Source organism: Neoarius graeffei, chromosome 28 (genome assembly GCF_027579695.1).
Source record: "Neoarius graeffei isolate fNeoGra1 chromosome 28, fNeoGra1.pri, whole genome shotgun sequence".
Lineage (NCBI taxonomy): Eukaryota > Metazoa > Chordata > Actinopteri > Siluriformes > Ariidae > Neoarius > Neoarius graeffei.
The window spans coordinates 46034694-46062182 of NC_083596.1; the positions used below are offsets into that span (position 1 = coordinate 46034694).

The following is a 27489-nucleotide window of genomic DNA, read 5'->3' on the forward strand; positions in this document are numbered from 1 at the left end:
CATTATTTCAAAAGCTGTTGGGATTGAAATTAGCCATTTCTCATCTCATTATCTGTAGCCGCTTTATCCTGTTCTACAGAGTCGCAGGCAAGCTGGAGCCTATCCCAGCTGACTACGGGCGAAAGGCGGGGTACACCCTGGACAAGTCGCCAGGTCATCACAGGGCCGACACATAGACACAGACAACCATTCACACTCACATTCACACCTACGGTCAATTTAGAGTCACCAGTTAACCTAACCTGCATGTCTTTGGACTGTGGGGGAAACCGGAGCACCCGGAGGAAACCCACGCGGACACGGGGAGAACATGCAAACTCCACACAGAAAGGCCCTCGCCGGCCCCGGGGCTCGAACCCGGACCTTCTTGCTGTGAGGCGACAGCGCTAACCACTACACCACCGTGCCGCCCCCTGGCCATTTCTTGTAAAAAAAAAAATTTGATTACATATATTTGAGGGGCACTTAAGGTCAACTTGTACCCAAGCGACAAGACTTTTGTCAGGGACTGTATTCAAAAAAAAAAAACTAAAAATTGGAAGTCTGTGATTTGAATTCGGTAGCTTTCAGTCCACTAAACAAAAATAATTGGGTGTCAAGGACATTTTTAATGACCTAAACTTGGAAAATCTGAACGGCAGTCTACCTTTAAGCGTTTGTATATTCTACGTTGTGTAAGTTCTCTGCAAGCATATACAGAGAGAGAGAGAGAGAAAAAGAAGGAACATTCGTGTTTAGTTTCAGTGGGTCAAACCTGTGACCTGCATCCACAGTTACTGGTGTACAGATTCAGGTGTGGTTATGTATACAAAGCAATTACCATAGTAAACTCAAGATACCTAGTTGGCATAATATATTATATACAATATGCGTCAAAGTTTGTGCATGTGTGTGTGTGTGTGTGTGTGTGTGTGTATGTATATATACAGTAAAACAGGCATACAGTGTGTGTGTGTGGTAGTGTGCATGTATGTGTGTGTGAGAGAGAGATGTCAGTTCCAGATCTTGAGGAAGCTGTCCCAGGAGCCAGTACACACAGCCATGCCGTCATCGGTCACGCCAAGACAGCTCACGCGATTATCATGCCCGGCCAGGACTCCTGTTAGGAAACAAACCATCATATACTGTACAGCCAAAAATGTATGTTTATAAAGCAACTGTACCATTTTAACAATGATTCTACATACAGGACACTTTTTCGATGGAATAAAAACATGCCTTCTATTCCCTTCTAGCGGGTTTCATTCATTTGGTTCGACAGCATGCAATATTGTTAGCATATCGCTTATCCTACGTGTATTACACCACGCTACCGAATGGAGAATGAGCATGCAATATTGCTACGATATTGCACGTTGTCAAGACATGACGGAGACGTAAAACTTCTGCGCTACCGAGCGACTGTGACAATTTGTAAACGAACATGGCCTCCAGGTTTGCTTTGTTAAATACGGAAGATTTTGAAAGAGAAAGGTGCATTGAACACCTGAAAGGAATGTGTATGTAGAATAATAATGGCTTTTTTTTGGTCTATGAGATGTATTCCATTCAGCTACTCGTCTTCGACTCGTTCAATATCATGCTAGCTAATGGAATATAGCTGATATACCACTCAACGCCAGCCAATATTTATCTAACTATAAAAGCGTCATAAATGTTTAAAATGGTATCGCCATTTGTGTGCCTCCAAAAGCAGAGAATTTAAAAGCAGGAGAGTATGATAATCCCTTTAAGATTACACTGGCTTCTTTAAATTGTGCTCACTATTACCGGTCAGGCCATGAAGTAAAAGTACTGGATCGAGTGCTATTTTGTGAGCTGCTGAATAACAAGGATGGAAGCCGTGTTGTTAAATTAAACCACACTACTAGACTCCTATTAGGTTTTTCAATCCTTGTCAAGTTCTCATTCATACAGTATATTTAAGTTATTCCATGAAATCAAGTCGTACATGAGCTGATAGCTATAATCCATGTACGACAAGATTGAGTGGAATAACTTTTTTTTCCTATTCACATTCACTGGATTTTGAGAAACGTATGGAATCAATTTTGTGCCAAAATGTTCATACAATACTTTTGAAATATCAAACAAAAACAACAAATCAAAATACAAAAAAAGAGTCAATTTTTTTAGACTGGCAAACAAATTATTCGTGTAATCGTGCAAAATATCAGTCTATTATTCTTCAGAAACCTTTTATTTTTGTTCCGCGTCTTTCTCAGTTTTGTTTGACGTAATTTATTTTGGTTGCGATTCCAGCTCTCGTTTGCGCTCCCTGACTTTTTGCTTGCAGTTTTGGCACAAACTTCCCGTGTGGGTGGGCTGTCCAGGAATGCATTCCCATTGGCTAACTTGTGTTTGACTGACAGCTACGCTCAGCCATTCCCTACTCGGATTTTGGCAGACTGTTTGCCGAGTGACCGATCCATTGACGGTAAACAAGGATCGAGTGGACTTCAGTGGCGACTATGATATTAAATTAATTCAACAAAGTGTAAATTCAATATCATAGTCGCCACTGAAGTCCACTCGATCCTTGTGTACCGTCAATGGATCGGTCACTCGTCAAACAGTCCGCCAGAATCCGAGTAGGGAATGGCTGAACGTAGCTGTCAGTCAAACACAAGTTAGCCAATGGGAATGCATTCCTGGACAGCCCACCCACACGTCAAGTTTGTGCCAAAACTGCAAGCAAAAAGTCAGGGAGCGCAAACGAGAAAGCTGGAATCGCAACCAAAATAAATTACGTCAAACAAAACTGAGAAAGACGCGGAACAAAAATAAAAGGTTTCGGAAGAATAATAGACTGATATTTTGCACGATTACACGAATAATTTGTTTGCCAGTCTAAAAAAATTGACTTTCTTTTTTTGTATTTTGATTTGTCGTTTTTGTTTGATATTTCAAAAGTATTGTATGAACATTTTGGCACAAAATTGATTCCATAGAAACGGAGCATTTATATTTATTTTTTGCAAATTTGATAAACAAACTTTATACAAAACATCCGACAAAATCATTTCTGCTTAGGCGGACTGCTTAAAAACCTATCGATGGCTGTACGAATTGACTTTAGTGTTGTGGTGTTTTTGTTTTTTTTTTGTAGAAAGTGCTGTCTTGCCGAGGTATAGAATAGTTTGCGACATTTATTTAATTCTTCCTTGGACATTTCAGTTATGTAATTTTCAAACTACTTCTTTGAGCTTTTGAACCAGTCCCCAAAAAAAAAAAGTTTTAATGCTTAAAGATGAAGAATGTCAACAAACCGGCGAAATAACAGGAGCAATTTGTGAAAAATGCTATAATAATTTCTTGGGGCGGGGGGAACCCCCCCCCAAAAAAAAAACAACAACAAAAAAACCAATTCTTACCATCAAATACAACCCCGATTCCAAAAAAGTTGGGACAAAGTACAAATTGTAAATAAAAACGGAATGCAATAATTTACAAATCTCAAAAACTGATACTGTATTCACAATAGAACATAGACAACATATCAAATGTCGAAAGTGAGACATTTTGAAATTTCATGCCAAATATTGGCTCATTTGAAATTTCATGACAGCAACACATCTCAAAAAAGTTGGGACAGGGGCAATAAGAGGCTGGAAAAGTTAAAGGTACAAAAAAGGAACAGCTGGAGGACCAAATTGCAACTCATTAGGTCAATTGGCAATAGGTCATTAACATGACTGGGTATAAAAAGAGCATCTTGGAGTGGCAGCGGCTCTCAGAAGTAAAGATGGGAAGAGGATCACCAATCCCCCTAATTCTGCACCAACAAATAGTGGAGCAATATCAGAAAGGAGTTCGACAGTGTAAAATTGCAAAGAGTTTGAACATATCATCATCATCATCATCATCATCTACAGTGCATAATATCATCAAAAGATTCAGAGAATCTGGAAGAATCTCTGTGCGTAAGGGTCAAGGCCGGAAAACCATACTGGGTGCCCGTGATCTTCGGGCCCTTAGACGGCACTGCATCACATACAGGCATGCTTCTGTATTGGAAATCACAAAATGGGCTCAGGAATATTTCCAGAGAACATTATCTGTGAGCACAATTCACCGTGCCATCCGCCGTTGCCAGCTAAAACTCTATAGTTCAAAGAAGAAGCCGCATCTAAACATGATCCAGAAGCGCAGACGTCTTCTCTGGGCCAAGGCTCATTTAAAATGGACTGTGGCAAAGTGGAAAACTGTTCTGTGGTCAGACGAATCAAAATTTGAAGTTCTTTATGGAAATCAGGGACGCCGTGTCATTTGGACTAAAGAGGAGAATGACGACCCAAGTTGTTATCAGCACTCAGTTCAGAAGCCTGCATCTCTGATGGTATGGGGTTGCATTAGTGCGTGTGGCATGGGCAGCTTACACATCTGGAAAGACACCATCAATGCTGAAAGGTATATCCAGGTTCTAGAGCAACATATGCTCCCATCCAGACGACGTCTCTTTCAGGGAAGACCTTGCATTTTCCAACATGACAATGCCAAACCACATACTGCATCAATTACAGCATCATGGCTGCGTAGAAGAAGGGTCCGGGTACTGAACTGGCCAGCCTGCAGTCCAGATCTTTCACCCATAGAAAACATTTGGCGCATCATAAAACGGAAGATACGACAAAAAAGACCTAAGACAGTTGAGCAACTAGAATCCTACATTAGACAAGAATGGGTTAACATTCCTATCCCTAAACTTGAGCAACTTGTCTCCTCAGTCCCCAGACGTTTACAGACTGTTGTAAAGAGAAAAGGGGATGTCTCACAGTGGGAAACATGGCCTTGTCCCAACTTTTTTGAGATGTGTTGTTGTCATGAAATTTAAAATCACCTAATTTTTCTCTTTAAATGATACATTTTCTCAGTTTAAACATTTGATATGTCATCTATGTTCTATTCTGAATAAAATATGGAATTTTGAAACTTCCACATCATTGCATTCCGTTTTTATTTACAATTTGTACTTTGTCCCAACTTTTTTGGAATCGGGGTTGTACTTTCATTCCATATTTTGTTGCTTTTGTTTTTTGTATTTTTTGGGGTTTTGTTTTTGAGTAGTTTTAATTTCATCCTCAGTTGGTTCAGTAACATGCTCCACCATTTCGTTTGTCTCTACTCACGGTATATGAGCTGACAGCCTAGTAGTAGGGTAGCCAATATGATTGCTCATATGTAGTGAACGTGGATAGAATAAAATCGTAATAGTCTCATTATAAAACCCTGTCTCTGGTGCTTCGGTCCAAGAAATATTTGGCAACCTCTGAGGCATGCAGATGATCATTACAAGGCCCCCCAGAAGCTCCACTCCATACTCCAATTCTGAACACGCAACCTCCTTGGCAGTAATCTTGTTGGTGAGGATTCTACCTGCACGGTCCCCTTTCATGGCATCCCAGATGTTGCAGTTGAAGTCATCGTAGCCGGCGAGCAGCAAGCGGCCCGAGCGCGAGAACGCCACAGACGTGATGCCGCAGATGATGTTGTCGTGCGAGTAAAGACCGAGCTCTTGATCCGCACGCAGGTCAAACAGGCGGCACGTGGCGTCGTCTGAGCCTGTGGCAAATGCACTGCCGCTGGGGAAGAACTGAAGACGACACAAAAGCACGTGAAAAAGCTAATTCTTTTGTCCGCTACGCATGTATTATTTCAGATTTTGCTTTTTACGGCCACTTGGGCAAGAGGATGGTGTACTCACACACACAGCGTTGATGTCGGACTCGTGGCCCGTAAACGTCTGTCTACACATGCTGTCTCTGACGTCCCACAGCTTGATCGAGGCGTCGCACGCGCCTGAAATGAACGTGCGCGAATCCGGAGACAAAGACAAACTCATCACGTCTCCGCTGTGACCTGAGAACAGCGTGGTCTGCTGGCCTGTCTCGATGTCCCACAGAGCACTGACACACACACAAGAATAATTCACCTATTATTAGTGCTCACTACAAATTACCCTAATGAAGACCTGCAGCGCTTATCTAATTATCTTCTGTGAAGTCACAAACTGACCATTCCTCAAATGTGATTTATTCTGCGGTGATCACCATGCCCTACTGCCCTACTCCCTCAAAAGGGTGCTACATCCCCCATTTTCGAGGTTGGGCCAATTCCTGCAAACACATGAAGCCAACCTGGACATCATCTTAAACTGCTGCTGTACCATATTACAGAGCAGTGCAACACACTCGGAGGAAAGCGCTATCTGCCCTCTTCCACATACATGAGCTCACAAGACAGGGAAGAGCACATTTAGACAGCATGACCAGTTTTTTTTTTTTTTTTTTTTTGCTCTCAGTTTTGACTTGGATTGCTTCGGCATAGTCATTGGGATTCTACCTTGCAGTATCCTGACAACACGTCCCCACACGGTCACCAATTTTCGGAGTCTGACTTTGGAAAATTGGTCCCAAACAAACGCAAATGCGTGAGCAAGCTGTTACCTGAGGTGGTGGTGGTAGTAATAATAATAATAACAACCCTATTCAAAGCTTATTTCCTGCAGCACTTTCAATCCGTTAAGTTCCAATGTCATACATGTCAACCTATACGGATTGTCCGGAAATTATACGGATTTTAGCTCATTTCAAGGGCGTACGGGCATATAAACAAAGTCTTACGGATTTTCAGTATTTTCTGATCTAAATTTATTTTGTGCATCTTACTTGAACATCGTCAGCTGATCGTCGCAAAAACATACAAAAGCTCGATTTATAGACAAAGAACAGCGTGTATGCAGGGGCTGATAACCCAGACTATGTGAAACCGGATGTTTATTCCTCAAGCCTCGTGCAGTATCGCGACTGCGAGACTTCGCTCGTTCCGGTCATGCGCACGATCTGCATTTAAACGCGCCAAACGGTCATTGTTCGAACGATTTTCTCATTGTGCAGAGCGACATTGTTTACACCTGAGAGATTTTGAATAGCGTCTGCTGAGTGAAAGAACGGGAACACCGAGAAAGAAAACGGGATATGGCGGGCGGTATCTTCCTGAATGGAAGGAGACATTTAATGGTGTCATTGTTCAGGCGAAAAATGAGAAGTACGCGCACTGCACAGTTTGTGTGCGAGATATAAAAGTTGCGGCGTCTGGAGTTTACGACATGAGGTCCAAACTACATCAGCGAAATTTGCACCAGAAACAGAATCGGACGCAAATGACGATGTTTGCAAAGCCTAAGACCGATGATCAACCAACAAGTGTAATAAGAGCAGAAGTTACGATCTGTAATTTTATTGCTCAGCACAATTTGCTGCTAGCCGTTGCGGACCACCTGACAGAACTGTTGCCGCGAATTTGCACGGACAGTACGATTGCGAGCTGTAGGCGCACCAAAACAACACAAATAATCAAAAAGAGCTTGGCCCCTGAAGCTACACTACCGATCATCCAGCACTGCCGGACGTCGCCATTTTCCTTGATGATCGACAAATCCAATGACAAAAAGACGGACAAGCGACTGGCCGTTTTGGTGCGGCTCTTCGACATAAACAGAGGGGCGAAGTCAAGAATCATAGACATGCCCGTGTGCAATATCGGCACGGGCGAGGCGATTTTCGACATGCTGGACGAAGTTCTCAGGCAAGTTATATTTACTTATTTATTTATTAAGTTTGGTGCGATTCGAAGGCTATAAGGATTTTATGTTGATTTTATGGATTTCTTCCTCTGATACTACAGGTGGACGCCCAAAGGGGTTGACATGTATGTAATGTAATAATGCTTAATGGACCATTTTTGTACTTGTTGAGATCTCGCCTCCAGGAAAGGATTAATTAAACATACCAGGTGGTATCTCCAGAACTCGTGATGATCTGATTGTCATCGATGAAGCGACAGCAGGAAAGGTAACCTGAAGAAGAGCACAAGCAGGAAGTGTACACCGTGACGCACTGAGACTCAAATAGGTGACTGAGTAACTTCGCAAGCTCTGTTTACGTCGCTCATTTTCTAAACTGTGAATATAAAAACGCTAACAGCCAGTTGATGGCATTTAATATCCAGCTGTGCGCGCGCACACCTGTGTGTCCAGGGAGTTCTCGGCTGACTCGCACGTTGCCCTCGCGGGTCTTCAGGCTGTAAATGGAGCAGATGTTGTCCAGACCACCGCAGGCTACGAAGTTTCCAGACGGAGCATAAGCACATGTCATCACCCATGATGAACGTAGCGGGATGGCGTGGATCTGTCCAATCAGAGCACTTTTAGCTGATAAGCTGATTGTAAATATAACACTACACAAACATCCAGCATGATGTTCAAAGGTACCGTACTTCCAAAAGGTATGTACTGTATAAAGACTTTTTTTTTTTATACACAGTTAGGGTGTGGCAGCACGTGTTAACGATATGATTACTTCCGAACATTTCCACTCGCATCATTGCAATGTACCTTGTTAGTGGTGTAACTGTCCCAGATGATGAGTTTGCCATCTTGTGAAGCACTGACCAGAAGCCTGAAGGGGGGGGAGGAAAAGCAACAACTGGCTGAGGAGGTTCATCATAATACAGTGATGATTATTAATAGCATCCTCTAGTGGATGAAGGCAAAATTACAAGCCAGGCCGACTAAATGAAGATTTCAGTGATGTTCAGAAGTCTTTTTGAAACCAAGCAAGCTTAGGGAAAAAAAAAGGGTGTAATTTCTAAAGTAAGCCATTCATCATTTCAAAAGGATTTTTTTTTTGTGACTCAAGACTCAACTAAATCCACGTTAACGTTTTCAGGTTTTAAAGGTTCATTTACATGTACACAGTGGGGCAAAACATCAGCGCTGAAGGATCATGGTGCAACGTATCCAAAATACACTTTCAGTCGAATGACTAGTACAGTGGAATTTAAAAAAAAAAAAAAAAAAATTTACCTGGAGTCGGAGCCCCAGTGCATGGCGTAGATTTTAGCTAAATGACCTCTGAGAGTACGTCTTGTCCGCATCTGAATCCTACCCACTGGGTCCAGTCCCGCTGTTATCTACACACACAGATTATAAAAAGTTTAAATTTATAATTAAAGCCGTTTAATCAAGTATGTTACCGTTTCTATAGTAACAACATATGTGGGAACTTGTATACTGGATGCCACAAGTCGATTAAAAAAAAAAAAAACCTTAATATAATGACGTCTTCTGTTTGAAGATGCTTATTCGTTGTCGTCTGCAGCTGTCCATCGTTAGCGATAATGACTGCTTCATTAGGATGCACAGAAACGCAGATGGGCTGCGAAGCCCACAGCGGCGGCACGAATGGCCCGGCCGAGCCGCCATGGAAATGTTTTGCCTCGCGAGCTCTCGCATACTATTCTCTTCTCCTAATGAAGCGCCTTGCACAGTAAGGTAAGACAAACAATGTCATGCCCCCAGCATGTCTCTCTGGACCTCCAGACCTGATGCCAAGTGGTGCACAAAAGTGCCACAGACCTGACGGGTATAGAGGTTGCCCTGCAGTGACAACTGACTTGCCGAGTGATATCATCCATTGGCCATTTGAGTGGCTCTTCTGCAGGCCATCTGGTGGTGTGCCATTGACCCTGTTGGGTTCATCTGCCACATTGCACCAAAAAGCCCCGTTGCCAGCACCTTATTGGCCATGTACTATTTAACCCATAGCCGGAACCCAGGCAGATGCTACCACTCCGGGTCAGAGCAGACCTGGGAGCAATGGTGATTAAGGAGTAACTCCGCTTTCCCTAATACTCAAGTCATCCTGGTCCTGAGACTCACAACCGGTTGCAGTTTAAAGTCACGCCCAGGATGAATAGAATATGATAAGATAGTGTACACTAAGATAGAACATAGAGAATAGAATTGTCACAGAAGAGAACATGACAAAATAATATAGGATAGACAATTAGGACAATATAATAGAATGCATTACAAGAGAAAAGGATGGAATGATAGAATAGAAAGCATTTTGAAGACGTAGAAAAGAGTGACAAAATACTATACATATTCTGTTTAGTTTGTAGAATAGATTACACGGTCATGACAATACATCATAAAAGAAAAAAGATGGGAATATCATACACACACGGCTAATGTGATGCGAAGATGCTTATTAAATATTTATGGAAGGAAGGTCCAGAGTGTCCGCTGTTTTCCACCCCTTGAAAGTCTTCAGGACATTCAACTTTTACCTATTGTGCTTTCTCAGTAACATGACCAGCTGTGTATTTTGGTCTTGGAACCAAACAACGGAGGCTGATGAGGGAACGAATGTTTATAGCTGCTATAATGAAAGTGATAACAGGAACTAAACTAACTTGTCATGAATAATCCACAACGTTAAACTATAATTGTTAGAATTGGCAATTTGCTGTGATAAATGAGAAAGAAAACACGTCAGGACACGCTGTTCGAGGAAAATAATCAACGCCAGGGTGGAAACCTGTGTGTATGCATGTATGAGAGTGTTACCTGAGTAAGTGTAGAGTCTCCACATGCTTTCCTTGCATCCTGTAAAAACGGATTTAATGATTATTCTATTCAATGGCGAGGGGGAGGAAAAAAAACACTATTGTAAACTACTGACACCACCCATGACGTAACTAACCAAAATATCAACATTGTGTTAATAGTAGTCATGAGGGTTTTCTTACTCGAATCTGGTTCTTCAGCTGCTCAGCCTCCTGTCGAAGCTGCTCCAGCTCACTCATCTTGAAATGACCTTTGATCTTTAACCTCAGTCACTTCTGCAACCACCTGTGACGTCAAACCACACAGTGGAAAAAGTCAAACTAAAATCAGATTAAAGCCACCACTCGATTGTAAAAAATCCCAACAAGACCTCTGGATTTTATCCCAATAACCAGGTTGTTCAGTGCACATATACTGCACACGGAGGGGAACTTATAAGAGATGCATTCCAAATGCACGGAATCGGTAGTACTCTGGATCAAGACCGACCTCAAGCCAATTTTGCTTACAGCCAACTTTAAGAAATGTGTTGGCCTTTGTCAACGTTACATAGGCATGAGTGCAGATTTGAGCACATGGGACGAGGATACCAAATCTGTGTCCGAGTCATGAAACTGTCATAAGAAAGCAAAATTAGCTGTGATTCCGACGCAACTGATGAATCAGCTTCAGCTGCATGGAAGCAAGTTCCTGCCCACCAGTGCCTTATTTACATGTCGCATCCATGTCAGGGTTCTCCACGAGGGGTTTTAGAGGTGCGGGCCACCCCCCTTTCTGTGATTCCCGCCCCCGTTTAATTTCTGCCGCCCCTTTACAAAAGGAAGAGACGTCCCTTTGTTTTCTTTGTGACAGATAGCCTTTCTCTGTTGGAGTACCGACAACACCCGAGTGTGAAACTCATTTACCAGCAATTAGTTTAGTCAGTCTGATGATTATAGTCTAAGGCTACATCCACACGACAACGGCAATGAGATGTTATTAAAAAATATATATATATATCGCGTCCACATGGGCAACGGATCAGTAAAATATCAGGTACATATGGCAACGCAACGCTTGTTGAAAACGATGCAATACACATGCCACACCTCTAGGGGCGCTGTAAGACGGTCCCTTCGGAGACACCAGAACAATAGAAGTAGTAAGGACGCATGCGCATAAACTATTATGCGCGAGACTTCATATTAGCCACAAAGTCAGAAAAATCTGTTTGTAAAATTACGTTATAATGACCAAATACAATGAAAAGTATTTTTCCGGTCTCACCTGTGAAAGGTAATCCCATGTGATCTCGTTTGGACGGCAAACCTGTTGGTACAGTTAAACGCAGCACATGAATGAGGCATCTTTATTCTCTGCTTTGACCCATCCAATATGGCGGCGAGGATGACGTATGATTCTACGCGGAAGGCAGCATCTTTAATGGTCCGGAATAAATTGAATGCTACACGTTGATGGATTAATTTGTTCTTCTACGCCCTTTTTGAGGAATGTATTGTAGGACTTAAAACAACATCTGAAGAGGTGAGATCGCTCCTTTTTTTCCCCATTTTTGCTGGCGGGATTGACTCTGCCCTAAGGGCTATTCTCTCTCTCTCTCTCACTTTGCACCATTACACAATAAATATTCACAGTGAAAATATTTTGTAAGCGCGTTTCATGAACCAAGTTATAGGATTTGTTGACAACTCGCATCGAGTTCGTTACACTTCTACCCGGCGTGAAGCACTGACAGTCATGTGGTTGTGACGTCATCGTAAACAAATCCGTTCTACTCATCCAGACGACTTCGCAATGGCGCCGTTGCCAGATCTTTCCACTCTGGAACCCGTTCTCAAAAGATTTCGTTTTGGGCACCCAAAACGCCGGTGCCGTGTGGACGCCAGGCTGAAACGATAAACAATTTTATCGGATTCACCTGAATCCGTTGCCGTGTGGACAGGGCCCAAGAAAAGCGTTTCACACTTTGGCGTTTTTTGACACATTGTTCTTGCGCCAGGAGATAACACGCCTTTATAATAACGTGTGTGAATCGACACCAAGTTCGAGATAACTGATTGTTATTGTCGGCAGAGAAATAAAGGATAAAAACAAAAAGTTCAAAGTTGGTGCGGCAAGCGTGATATTGCCTATAAAACCGTGAGGATATAACCTGGCTGTCAGTGTTACTGTAGCTCCTGAAGTGCGTACACCCTGTCAAAATGTCTCTCGAGCGATTCGGTTTTACGCGTAAGTGTCCACTGTCGACATCGAAAACATCGATCCAAAACAGCGTAAGATCTCTGGTCAGACTTTTAAAAAAAAATTTTTTTTCCAGTGGTGCCTGCAATTACATTTCCGTTTCAAACAATGTCAGCTTTTGTGGAGCAGTGTGAATATAGTTAATACAAAAACTTTTCTGTTCTTTTTTTGTAGTTTGCTAAATAAAAAAAATATTTTTTTCCAGTTCCATTTCAAACAATGTGTCTGAATATGATGTCTAAGTGTGTAATGTTTGATGTATGATGTGTTTTGTACCAGTCCAAATGATTCCTCTATTCTAAATGATTACTATTTGAGATTATTTTATGCAAATGACATGTAAATTTATGCAAATTTGTTTCATGGTCATCGGATTGACCCCCACTCCCCTATATTTTCAATCCGTGGAGAACCCTGCATGTGACGCACCCAACTTACACTCGTACAACTTCAAACACGGCCTGTCCTGCGTAAATTAGGTGTTTTGATAGTGAACTATTAAAGAAATTGTTCACTAGGCTAAGTAGTAAGTGGAATAGGAGAAAACTTCAATTAAAAGTTGTGCTTTTTATTAGCACTAACGCGATCACACGTCGTCTGTCCGTCGTCCACAACTTACAAAAATCACTCCTCCTCCTGCAGGATTGATCGGATTTCGATCAAACTCTCATCCAATGTTCCCCAGGTGGCTGTGCATAAAAGTTGTCAAAACAGTGGTGCCACCTGTCACATTTACGATTTTATGGGCGTCTGAAATTTTTGGGTGACTCGTCACATTAAACGCTACTGTTCGTAAACTGCTGGGACGTTTTTATTGAAACTCACCCAGAAGTCTCTAAAGACATACTAACAAGAGTTGGTCACCAGGTGGCGCCACCTGCCACAGATGAGGCTACAGAGGGGTCACGTGCAATTTCATGAAAATCGCTACTCCTCCTAGAGGAGTGATCAGATTTTGATCAAACTCGTATGGAATGTTCCGTAGGTTATGTATAAAAGTTGTCAAGATGGTGGTGCTACATGTCGGGCATTTGAAAATTTTGGGTGACTCGTCAGACCAAACACGACTGTTTGTAAACTGCTCAGATGTTTTCACTGAAACTCGCCCAGAAGACTCTAAAGACATAAGAATTGTTCACCAGGTGGTGTCACCTGCCATGGGTGAGGCCACAGAGGGGTCACGTGCAATTTCACAAAAATCACTACTCCTCCTACAGGATTGATCGGATTTCAAACTCGCACACAACCACAGTGGCCAGTATGAGCTACAGCCTCACCAGTGGCGGCTGGTAGTCTTTCAAACAGGGGAGGCTGGTCAGTTATGATATTTCCAGATTTTAAAAGAAAAAAGAAAAAAAACATCAATTTTGCCCATACTCTTGCCTCTGATCTGGCTGATTGTTGGCAGGGTCACAAACTGTGAAATAACAGGTTCTTTTGGCCCATTAGCCTACTGTCCAATATACATGATGGTGGTGTTGGGGGGGTATATTAACATTTTATATTTTAAAATTGTGGCATGTTGTTTAAAAAGTGATCATTATTGAAAGCAGCTCTTTGTCAGGAACCTCAGCAGTAACAGCAGAGTGTTCTGGAATCGGCACAAGCACTGACCTTGGGGAGCCAAACATAGAACTGGGTGCCACACATTTCATTCAATGACACTTTCCCTATATTTTACTTATTTTGACTGAGAAATGTTTTATTGACAATTTTGATAACCCTTCACTTTTAATCCAGGTCTGTAGTGTGAAATGTTCTCGGCTGTGTTTTTGTTTAAAAATGTTTTCCAAATTGTAGCTGTGTTTAATTCATATCCAGAAAAATATATATTCCAATATAATATACTCAGCATAAACATTTTAAATAGATTCTATATTTTTGGTCCATCCATGACATATTACTAAAGTAGCCTATTTACTGTTGTTGATGTGGGTCACTTGCTGTTAGCCAATTCACTTTCTCGTACCAGGAGAGCTGAAAGGAACGAGTATTATTCCCTACCTTTTTCACCAAGTCAGTTTGAGGTGTTGGTCTACCCTGCTCTTTAGTTTTAATTTTTTCCTCGAAAGGAAGACTGGCAAATGGCTTCACCAAAATTAAATCAGCAATGCTTGGCATCCGTGCGCAGCTTTCTTGCTAGCTGACTAGCCCCCTCAAGTTCAAGTTCAGTCACTCAAATAAACGACATTTCTGGAACTAAGATAGCAAACTTGACAACACTATATTTACACTTTATTTACAATGAAAATATATACAAACTAAAAAAGCTGGTAGAAACCGTATGTAATGAATGAAATCGAAATGTAAGCCGATCTCCTACAATACACCACCCAGTGTTGCCAGATACTGCTGACGTTTTCCAGCCCAAAATATGTTCAAAACCCGCCAAAATGCACTTAAATCTTCCCAAACTGGCAACACTGCACAGCACTCGCGATTCCGCATGGGACTGAACTGAAATTCACTGCTGCCTGTCTACAGTTGAAACGAGCTGTCAATCAAAGAAAATATCCGGCCGCTTTCACCAATCACCAGTCTCTTCGCGGAAAGCTTTGCCATGTCCCTCCCATGTGAGGCTTGGAGTCCGTGGGCAGGCGTTTTCGCAGTATTTGTCCAATAATCGTCTTGCCTTTTGATATTGAAAGCGCAGAGCTCCCAAATGCCATTGAAGTGCACGGAGGCTGGGCTGCATCGCGCTGTCACGAGGGAGAAAAACTCACGCACACATTAGGCGAACTGGGGAAAGTTATAACGGAATGATTTTGCACTGTAGTTGGGTTGAGCACATATATTTCTATGATTCGATGTTCGTCATTTTTAGAGGAGGCTGAGCCTCCCTCGTTGTCTTAGAGCAATCGCCCGTGAGCCTCACTGAGGCCATTTTGTCTAAGGTTATTGGACGCGTCTTAAAACACAAACGCAGTATAAATAATAAAATTATATAACAGACTCAAAAAAAAGTGCAATGAGCATGTGCTTGGAGCTTCTTCAATTAGCCTGGTTTGTCTGTCCAAGACCCCACATCCAACTCGGTGCATATTGAGCCGATTAAGACTTTTGCACCATGTTAGTTCTGTAGAACAGCATGGCTCAGAAAGTAGTTCCAGCCGTAACATATTAACAGTTAGCATATTTTATGCTCAGGGCGGCACGGTGGTGTAGTGGTTAGCGCTGTCGCCTCACAGTAAGAAGGTTCTGGGTTCGAGCCCCGTGGCCGGCGAGGGCCTTTCTGTGCGGAGTTTGCATGTTCTCCCCGTGTCCGCGTGGGTTTCCTCCGGGTGCTCCGGTTTCCCCCACAGTCCAAAGACATGCAGGTTAGGCTAACTGGTGACTCTAAATTGAGCGTAGGTGTGAATGTGAGTGTGAATGGTTGTCTGTGTCTGTGTGTCAGCCCTGTGATGACCTGGCGACTTGTCCAGGGTGTACCCTGCCTTTCGCCCGTAGTCAGCTGGGATAGGCTCCAGCTTGCCTGCAACCCTGTAGAACAGGATAAAGCGGCTAGAGATAATGGATGGATGTTCTACGTTCAGATCAAACTATAAATCATGAAAATGCACAATGTGTTGTTCATTAATAAGTTAAACATTTTTGGCAACAAATAAGTGGAATAAGACACTGCAGACTGTATTGTTGTACAAAAATATAACAGCATGTGCGCCATCACATGATTATCTCATCTCATCTCTAGCCGCTTTATCCTGTCCTACAGGGTCGCAGGCAAGCTGGAGCCTATCCCAGCTGACTACGGGCGAAAGGCGGGGTACACCCTGGACAAGTCGCCAGGTCATCACAGGGCTGACACATAGACACAGACAACCATTCACACTCATTCACACCTACGCTCAATTTAGAGTCACCAGTTAACCTAACCTGCATGTCTTTGGACTGTGGGGGAAACCGGAGCACCCGGAGGAAACCCACGCGGACACGGGGAGAACATGCAAACTCCACACAGAAAGGCCCTCGCCGGCCACGGGGCTCGAACCCAGACCTCCTTGCTGTGAGGCGACAGCGCTAACCACTACACCACCGTGCCGCCCATCACGATTATAATTATGATTTGCCAACGTTGTTATAGCACTATACTTACTATGCATCCAAAGTTTATTAAAACTGAACCTGTCCTGGTGATTGTGTACGTTCTTCAATGATAGATTGATTTAAAAAAAAAAAAAAAAGTGTTACCATTTATGACACTACAACGATATACCATTATTAGCTCATCCAACCGAAAGGTGATGAGTTTATGCCATCACGTGTTGGGCATCGCCCACATTTCACTAAAATCGCTTCTTCTCTTTTGCAATTCTTCACCGATTTTTATTCTTTTTGGCAGGAAGGTGGTAGGTCTGCCTGGGCTGCATATAGCTTCTACCCAAATTTGCATAATTGCTATTAATAATGAAGATATGGGGTAATTAATCAATCCCTAACGAGCAGTTTCGACACACATTGTTTCTTCTCCCTCAATTCTTCACCGACTTTGATTCTGGCATGAAGGTAGGGGTCCTTAGGGTGCATAGAACTTCTACCCAGATTTGCTTAATTACAATTATTAATGAAGTTATGGACTAATTAATCCTTAATGAGCAGTTAAACAAAAATCGCTTCTTCTCTGTCAATTCCTCGTTGTTTTGGATTCTTTCTGGCAAATAGGTCGGTATTCCTTATAGGGTGGATATCGCTTCTATATATACAGTGGTGCTTGAAAGTTTGTGAACCCTTTAGAATTTTCTATATTTCTGCATAAATATGACCTAAAACATCATCGGATTTTCACACAAGTCCTAAAAGTAGATAAAGAGAACCCAGTTAAACAAATGAGACAAAAATATTATACTTGCTCATTTATTTATTGAGGAAAATGATCCAATATTACATATCTTTGAGTGGCAAAAGTATGTGAACCTCTAGGATTAGCAGTTAATTTGAAGGTGAAATTAGAGTCAGGTGTTTTCAATCGATGGGATGAGAATCAGGTGTGAGTGGGCACCCTGTTTTATTTAAAGAACAGGGATCTATCAAAGTCTGATCTTCACAACACACGTTTGTGGAAGTGTATCATGGCATGAACAAAGGAGATTTCTGAAGACCTCAGAAAAAGCATTGCTGATGCTCATCAGGCTGGAAAAGGTTACAAAACCATCTCTAAAGAGTTTGGACTCCACCAATCCACATTCAGATAGATTGTGTACAAATGGAGGAAATTCAAGACCATTGTTACCCTCCCCAGGAGTGGTCGACCACCAAAGATCACTCCAAGAGCAAGGCGTGGAATAGTCGGCGAGGTCACAAAGGACCCCAGGGTAACTTCTGAGCAACTGGAGGCTTCTCTCAAAATTGGCTAATGCTAATGTTCATGAGTCCACCATCAGGAGAACACTGAACAACAAGTGTGCATGGCAGGGTTGCAAGGAGAAAGCCACTGCTCTCCAAAAAGAACATTGCTGCTCATCTGCAGTTTCCTAAAGATCACGTGGACAAGCCAGAAGGCTATTGGAAAAATGTTTCGTGGACGGATGAGACCAAAATAGAACTTTTTGGTTTAAATGAGAAGCGTTATGTTTGGAGAAAGGAAAACACTGCATTCCAGCATAAGAACCTTATCCCTTCTGTGAAACATGGTGGTGGTAGTATCATGGTTTGAGCCTGTTTTGCTGCATCTGGGCCAGGACGGCTTGCCATCATTGATGAAACAATGAATTCTGAATTACACCAGCAAATTCTAAAGGAAAATGTCAGGACATCTGTCCATGAACTGAATCTCAAGAGAAGGTGGGTCATGCAGCAAGACAACGACCCTAAGCACACAAGTCGTTCTACCAAAGAATGGTTAAAAAAGAATAAATGTTTTAGAATGACCAAGTCAAAGTCCTGACCTTAATCCAATGGAAATGTTGTGGAAGGACCTGAAGTGAGCAGTTCATGTGAGGAAACCCACCAACATCCCAGAGTTGAAGCTGTTCTGTATGGAGGAACGGGCTAAAATTCCTCCAAGCCGGTGTGCAGGACTGATCAACAGTTACCGCAAACGTTTAGTTGCAGTTATTGCTGCACAAGAGGGTCACACCAGATACTGACAGCAAAGGTTCACATACTTTTGCCACTCACAGATATGTAATATTGGAACATTTTCCTCAATAAATAAATGACCAAATATAATATTTGTGTCTCGTTTGTTTAACTGGGTTCTCTTTATCTACTTTTAGGACTTGTGTGAAAATCTGATGATGTTTTAGGCCATATTTATGCAGAAATATAGAAAATTCTAAAGGGTTCACAAACTTTCAAGCACCACTGTAGATTGTATATAGCTTGCAACATTTATTGCGCAAGGAAGGTGGCCCACTTTAGATTGTTCCTTTTGGACTAGACGGGGCCGCAGTGAGCTACGCCGCCATTGACGGTCTCGTTATAGAATAGAGAAGAAGGTTCGGTTACTAATTACAGCCTGTAAAATGTCATTTTGTTGCTCAAAATGATTCCACTGACCAAAAAAAACCCTACAACAGTACTGTACAGAAAAGTGTACAAACTACATGGTTTTGTTTCTAAACCTTGTATTAACTTGTGTCAGTGACTTACAATTCTATTTTTTTTAACAAGTATTCATTTTATTTATTTTTGGTAGTGCTTTCTAAGTTTAAAACATTAACATTTTAATCATTTATTTTTAATAATATCAAAGGATAGTTGCAACTACAATACATCAGAAGGGATTTATTAATGCATCATAAATGCATATTATCACATTATTCTTGTTAATATTTAATACGTTATGCATAGACCCTGGCGCTATTGGCTTTAAAGTGCAATTTGTGTGTCTGGAGCAAGATGATGCCGCAGTGGCCACTTTAATCTTTCCTAATGGATAAAAGTGTAATCCAGCAGCTCCAGAGGCCACTTAGAAGAGCCCAAAGAGATTAACATCACTGCAAAATGGCACACAAGATTTAAAAAAAAAAAAAGCAAAAAAAAAAAAGCATGATAGGTCAATTTTGTTAATGCCAATCCAATCATTTTGCAGTGACTTACAAAAAAAAAAAACTCAGTATGAAAAAATAAAAACAAACTGGACAACAATATTACAGAAAACGTGAAAGCAATACGGCCTTTCGATTTCATAAAATCGGTGAAGTTTAGGCTACGTTTACATTAGACCGTATCTGTCTCGTTTTCTTCGCGGATGCACTGTCCGTTTACATTAAACCACCTGGAAACGCCGGGAAACGGGAATCCGCCAGCGTCCACGTATTCAATCTAGATCGTATCTGGTCCGGTGCTGTGTAAACATTGAGATACGCGAATACGCTGCGCTGAGCTCTAGCTGGCGTCCCCATTGGACAACGTCACTGTGACATCCACCTTCCTGATTCGCTGGCGCTGGTCATGTGACGCGACTGCTGAAAAACGGCGCGGACTTCCGCCTTGTATCACCTTTCATTAAAGAGTATAAAAGTATGAAAATACTGCAAATACTGATGCAAATACTGCCCATTGTGTAGTTATGATGGTCTTTAGGCTTGCCATCCTTCCACGTGCAAGCAGTAAGTGATATGCGCTGGGATCTCACACACAGCGGCTCAGTCCCGAATCGTGGCTTGTGCACTTCACTCGCGCGCTGTGTGAGCTGCACAGGGCCGGAGTGCGCACCCTCCAGAGGGCACTCGCTGTTCAGGGCGGAGTGATTTGGAGCGCAGGATGCCTGCGGAGCCGAGCGTATCCGTGTATTGGTGTTGCTGTGTGCACGGCTAACGGTTTTAGTGTAAACGCGAATCGTTTTAAGAACGTTAATCTGATGATCCGCTGATTTGACGTAATGTAAACGTAGCCTTAGTTCCCTCTGAAATTTGGCCATTGTGATGTGTTTCCTTTTGTAATATCTTAAAAACAGGCCATTCTGTGGCTGGGAAGTTCTTTAATTTGAGGGGATTCCCGAGCAAATAATGTGCATGAAATCGCTCGCTTCGCACAGTCAAGCAGACAGAGGAAGTCCGTGCGTGCGTGCGCACTCTGACCTGAGCCGCCGCCGTCGTCGTCTTCACCTTTTGGGTTTTACGGCAGCTGGCATCCAGTGTTGCATCACTGCCATCTACAGGTTTACCTTGACCGTGCACTGACTTCCATCATTCTGTCACTAAACAAACAGCTGATCACACCGAGGTGCTCGCTGAGCGCCCATATTTATTAGTTTGGTCCTGCGTTTCCTTTCCTTCGTGATACAGCGTCTTTTCTTCTCGCTTTCTTTCCGTTACTTCAGTCGGTCTTTCGCGTTTCATTCGCACACCCACGTCCTCCATTGTTCTCTCCTGTTTCAAATTTGTATCCCACAATGCATTGCGCAAATGGGGAAACCCGACCATGTCATGTACGATGTCGTATCTTGACGTGAGGCAAAGGAAAATATGGTGGAGAATTTAGGGCCAAGGGGGCTCTAAATTAATGAATTGTTCTTTTAGGGGGAAAAAAAAAAAGTAATTAAATCGGAAGTCTATGATTCGAATTCAGTCGTTTTCGGTCCGCTAAAAAAAAAATAATAATAATAATAATAATAATAATAATAATAATAATTGGGTGTCAGGGAAAATTCTTTTTATGGCCTAAATTTGAGAAATCTGAAAGGCAGTCTACCTTTTAATAAATGTTGTCTGGTTAGCATTACTGTTAAATGATGAGAAACAACGCAAAATATTTGGTGAGGAGAAACACCTTGTTCGGTTCTTATGATTTAGTACAACCCCGATTCCAAAAAAGTTGGGACAAAGTCCAAATTGGAAATAAAAACAGAATGCAGTAATTTACAAATCTCAAAAACTGATATTGTATTCACAATAGAACATAGACAACATATCAAATGTCGAAAGTGAGACATTTTGAAATTTCATGCCAAATATTGGCTCATTTTGAAATTTCATGACAGCAACACATCTCAAAAAAGTTGGGACAGGGGCAATATGAGGCTGGAAAAGTTAAAGGTACAAAAAAGGAACAGCTGGAGGACCAAATTGCAACTCATTAGGTCAATTGGCAATAGGTCATTAACATGACTGGGTATAAAAAGAGCATCTTGGAGTGGCAGCGGCTCTCAGAAGTAAAGATGGGAAGAGGATCACCAATCCCCCTAATTCTGCGCCGACAAATAGTGGCGCAATATCAGAAAGGAGTTCGACAGTGTAAAATTGCAAAGAGTTTGAACATATCATCATCTACAGTGCATAATATCATCAAAAGATTCAGAGAATCTGGAAGAATCTCTGTGCACAAGGGTCAAGGCCGGAAAACCATACTGGGTGCCCGTGATCTTCGGGCCCTTAGACGGCACTGCATCACATACAGGCATGCTTCTGTATTGGAAATCACAAAATGGGCTCAGGAATATTTCCAGAGAACATTATCTGTGAGCACAATTCACCGTGCCATCCGCCATTGCCAGCTAAAACTCTGTAGTTCAAAGAAGAAGCCGGATCTAAACATGATCCAGAAGCGCAGACGTCTTCTCTGGGCCAAGGCTCATTTAAAATGGACTGTGGCAAAGTGGAAAACTGTTCTGTGGTCAGATGAATCAAAATTTGAAGTTCTTTATGGAAATCAGGGACGCCGTGTCATTCGGACTAAAGAGGAGAAGGACGACCCGAGTTATCAGCGCTCAGTTCAGAAGCCTGCATCTCTGATGGTATGGGGTTGCATTAGTGCGTGTGGCATGGGCAGCTTACACATCTGGAAAGACACCATCAATGCTGAAAGGTATATCCAGGTTCTAGAGCAACATATGCTCCCATCCAGATGACGTCTCTTTCAGGGAAGACCTTGCATTTTCCAACATGACAATGCCAAACCACATACTGCATCAATTACAGCATCATGGCTGCGTAGAAGAAGGGTCCGGGTACTGAACTGGCCAGCCTGCAGTCCAGATCTTTCACCCATAGAAAACATTTGGTGCGTCATAAAATGGAAGATACGACAAAAAAGACCTAAGACAGTTGATCAACTAGAATCCTACATTAGACAAGAATGGGTTAACATTCCTATCCCTAAACTTGAGCAACTTGTCTCCTCAGTCCCCAGACGTTTACAGACTGTTGTAAAGAGAAAAGGGGATGTCTCACAGTGGTAAACATGGCCTTGTCCCAACTTTTTTGAGATGTGTTGTCTTCATTAAATTTAAAATCACCTAATTTTTCTCTTTAAATGATACATTTTCTCAGTTTAAACATTTGATATGTCATCTATGTTCTATTCTGAATAAAATATGGAATTTTGAAACTTCCACATCATTGCATTCCGTTTTTATTTACAATTTGTACTTTGTCCCAACTTTTTTGGAATGGGGGTTGTAGTTTATGAAAATAAATCAAGTTGAAGTACCGCCGTCTTTCATCCCACTTTAAATCATCCTGCAGCCCATGTACCCGTTTTGTAACAACCTTATTTACAGCTGTTATTCACAGCACAGTGTTAATATATAACGATGTCAGTCATGCCATTATAACACCGCACTCCTCTCTCCAGGCAATGTAAAGCCTGAGTTTTAAAAGCTTTGGAGGTTAAGTTGCTCATGTTATCCAAAAGGAAAAATCGCACATCTTTTGGAACTGGTAACTGCATTCTTCTTGCATACAAATATTAAAAGGGATCAGCTGGAGTTGGGTGTTTTTTTGCACATTAGTTCGTAGGTCCATTCAAATTCACCAAAACCATAAACCAATCAGCGGCCTCTGCATGGAGCCTGGATTTGCATATTTCCCGTTAAGAGAGTTGCACAGTCTGAGAGTTTTGCATGCGGAACAAGTGAAGGCTTGAACACTGAACTAAAAGATTAGGGACTTGACTTTTACATAAACAAAATAGTCACGCACTAGTTTATAGCATGACACCAACACTACACAACCTCCAGTCCTGGACGGCCTACAGACATGTGTGGCTTTTTTTTTTTTTGTAAAACCTTAAATTGAGCTCCTGAAGGTTTTCAGTCAGGTGTGTTAAATAATCTACAATGCTCAAGTTCAGTGCTTCTGTATCACACACACGCAGACAAGGAAGGACAACAGAGAGAGCGTCATTATTCTTGATTTCCAAAGCCATTAAAAGCACCTAACAATTACTAAACAAAGAAAGTACATCATCATTGGAGATGTTTGTTTGAAGCTAGACTGCCTTTCAGATTTTTCACCTGTAGGTCATAATTTTCCCCGACACCCAATTATTTTTGTTTAGTGGACCGACAGCTACTGAATTTGAACCAGACTTCCATTTTTTTTTTTTTAATAGAACAATTAATGAATTTAGGACAGACAACGTGGCCCTAAATTCTCCACTATTTTTTCCTCCTTCACCATGACCCAATTCAAGATACCACGTCATGCATCATATGGCAGGCTTTCCCTGTTCACACAAGGCATTGTGGGATACAAATTTGAAACAGGAGAGAAAAACAGAGGACGCGAGTGTGCGAATGAAGCGTGAAAGACCGACTACAGTACCACAAAGTGAGAAGAAAAGATGTTATATATGAAGGAAAGGAAAGAAAACGCAGGACCAAACTAATAAATATCGGCGCTCAGCGAGCACCTCGGTGTGATCAGCTGTTCGTTTAGCGACAGAATGATGGAACTGTCAGTGCACGCTCAAAGGGAAACCTGTAGATGGCAGTAATGCAACACTGTGGATGCCAGCTGCCGTAAAACCCAAAAGAAGAAGAAAGTAAACCTGCGCATGCGCACACGGACTTCCTCTGTCTGCTTGACTGCGCAAAGCGAGCGATTTCATGCACGTTATTTGCTTTAATCCCCTCAAATTAAATAACTTCCCAGCCACAGAATGGCCTGCTTTTGTTGTGTGGTTTGGGTTTTTTTTTTGAGATATTGCAGAAATAAACATATCACGATGACCAAATTTCAGAGGGAACTAAATTTCGCTGATTTTATGTCCAACTTTAACTTTCTTGGAAACATGACAAGATGCATTTTTTTGGGGGGGAGGTCCCTAACTGACTTCAAGAGGGATTAGAAAAAGAGAGGCTGGTGAAGGAATGACTATTTATAGCTGTTATACTGTCATTGATAATAGGAACTTGTTTAATGGATATTCTACAATATTAAACGTAACTATAAATGGATAAAAATCAATTACATTGTCATTCTTTCATTAATTAATTACTGGTATGTTAAACCCTGTTATTCTGAGATTAGTTTCTCATGATCTGGAGATAAGAGTCACGACAAAGCATAGTTTAAGACGAATGAAATGGGTGACAGAAAAAAAAAAAAATACCTGGCTGTTATTTTACTCCTCTGTTCTTGCGAGTTTATTATTAGATTTGCTCTTTTGGCCAATGTTGGAGCAAATCTCTCAATAAGCCCACAAAAATAAGGAGTGCTCTTGATATAATGGGTCATAAAAATAACAGTACTAGCTGTACGTCGAACAACGGCAACAAGCAATGTCTCAGAATAAGCATACACTACGTGTTTGCGCCATAGATCAGATTGATAGGAGACCCAACTAATGGTGCCCCCGTCGGTTATTAAGTAAGGACCAAGTTATTAAATCCCTCCAAAAAGCTGAGTGGAGTTATCTTCCAACCAAAAGGGAACCCTCTTTGGTAGGAACCCTATCTGTGGGATTTCAAAGTGACGTTCTGCTGGATTAAAAGAACAGTACGGCATAATTGTGGACCAAATGGACGTCGTTTGGGTGTTGTCGTGTCATGTCAAGCACATGGCATTTGGGCAAAACGTAACCTTTCATCATTGTTAGCCCATTTCCAGTTAAGAGTACGCCGTGCATGTTTTGGCTGCTGCCTCTCACCAGAGCTTTTCATTTTCTTCATTTTGTTATTCTTTTTTGTGTTTGTGTAAATTGATGATTTTTTTTTTTTTTTTTTTGATTGAATGCTTTGTCTGCCGGTTGTGGTGTAGCTCCGGACCCAGTTTTGGCGTCCTTCAGGCCTTGGTGCACTGTGCGTGATGCCTGTACTCCTCACTATGGACTGCAGTGAGCTTGCTGTTCTTTTTAACATCAGGGTTGTCCAGCGCTTTGTGCGTCGGTGCTCCAAGCGATGTTGCCCAGTGGCGTCGCGTTGGCTGTGCAGGTGGTTTGGGACATACCAGTGCTCTGTGAAACAATGCTTGCTTTGTGGATCCATGGCACGGTGTTCCGAGCGATGTTACCCGGTGGCGTTGGGGTGACTGTACGGGATTCATCTTCGTGTGCCTGGTGGGACTGTGGTAGCTACACCATTGGAATTACATCCTGACCCTCTCTTGGTGGAACCCCCCCCCCCCAAAAAAAAAACTGTAAAGTGACCTTGGGTGTGAGAAAGGTGCTATATAAATTTAACTAATTATTATTATGCAAAAGCTAATCCTTTCCAAGATGGATGACTGAGACGCGACAAACTTCAGTCATTTCCTGTAGGTGTGGCAAATTTTTAGTAGCGCCACCTGTAGTATTGGAGCACTTGTAATCCAAAACCATAGTATGCAAGCTTGAAAGTTATTGTCTTTCCAAAGACATCATGGTTTCAGTATGAGGTGTGCCGAGGCTTTATGATTTTTTTCCCTCAGTGCGTTCCAGTTACCTCATGTTTAATTAAACAAATTTTATTACTGCGTTATGGAGAATTCCATACAGCAGTAAGGCATTGATTGATTGATTAATTCTGCAAAACCTTTAAAGACTTGCCTACACAGGTCAATAATGTAACGCCCTGAGCATTATTATTATTATTAACAACAACAATATTTGATGATGAGGTGGAGGCAGTGTCCAGGCCTGTCGCATAAGGATGGAAGAGAACAACCTGTTATTGGAATGACAAAGCTGTATCCAAACCTAACTCGTGTACCATTTCACTCCACTGGATTGAGGATAGAGAAACAGAACATCTGGACTGCATCATTTGGCACATCTGTCTACTCTACATCCAGTCATGCTGATAACAAGGCCCATGTCATGACAGCCTGCATTAAAGGATACAATACCTGTTCGTGAAGCTTGTCGGCCTCAGTACAGGAACACTCCAGAGCTGAGCGTGAGGAAGGAAGGAAGGAAGGAAGTGCTTCAGTCCGGGCTCTTCGTCCTTGATAAATAGCTGTTCAGAGCCGCACGCACATGATGGCCGTGAATCAGGCCTCCAAAAAAATTATTATTATTTTTTTAAATTGGGCAGAAAATCTAAATCACTGCATTTCTCCAAATGGGACCTGAAGATCACAAACCCACACCAGGACTGTGTGCGTGTCCGCTTGTTTTGGTGTCTCTTTAATCAATAAAGCTTGGAGATGGGCTTTTGCGCAAAAATGTTCTTTTCTCAGGAGACAAGAAATCCAAAATGAAGATGAGGTTTGAAATAAAACCCTCGTCCGTCCGTCCGTCCTTTCTCTGCTGTTTGGGCTGTGCTTCTCCCTCTCTCCCTCTCCCTCTCTCTCTCGTGTTTCGTTGCGCGGAATGAATTATTCAAATCAAACCGCAAAGCACGGATGCTGCGTGCGCGCCAAGGTAAATAATATCAATAACAACAATGTTGCTTTTTTTTGTTTGTTTGTTTGGTTTTGTTGTTTTTTTAATCTTGGCTATCTCCCCGGTGGTGCGCACAAACCACCCATAAGTTCTCCAGTGTCAAACCGCAACCAACCAACCCACCAACCCCCCAGCCGGACAGATTTCAGGGAAACGATCAATGCCCTTCTGACACCCCGAATTAGCGCGCGCGCGCCTATAAATCCTCTAACTTGCACAATTTCAAACAAACAAACTCACGATTCGGTGTGTAAAATATCCTCCAACGTCTCATATGGTGAGATTCGACCACACCCATTTTATACAGA

The 27489-nt window shown here is 42.1% G+C and overlaps 1 protein-coding gene across 2 annotated transcripts; it reads right to left on the reverse strand.

Annotated features, from left to right (window-relative positions):
- Positions 1-271: 271 nt before the first annotated feature.
- On the reverse strand, positions 272-27489 carry gnb2 (guanine nucleotide binding protein (G protein), beta polypeptide 2). 2 transcript variants are annotated; one of them, XM_060912932.1, is made up of 10 exons: positions 26644-27489; positions 10597-10699; positions 10415-10453; positions 8867-8973; positions 8396-8459; positions 8027-8189; positions 7792-7858; positions 5705-5906; positions 5377-5593; positions 272-1099 (listed from the first exon to the last, which is right to left on the reverse strand). In XM_060912932.1, the coding sequence occupies exons 2-10, from the start codon at positions 10651-10653 to the stop codon at positions 993-995; spliced, it is 1023 nt and encodes a 340-aa protein (XP_060768915.1). In that variant the 5' UTR covers positions 10654-10699; positions 26644-27489; the 3' UTR covers positions 272-992. The 2 variants fall into 2 exon arrangements, with proteins under 2 accessions (XP_060768915.1, XP_060768916.1); XM_060912933.1 differs by having other exon boundaries at positions 27422-27465.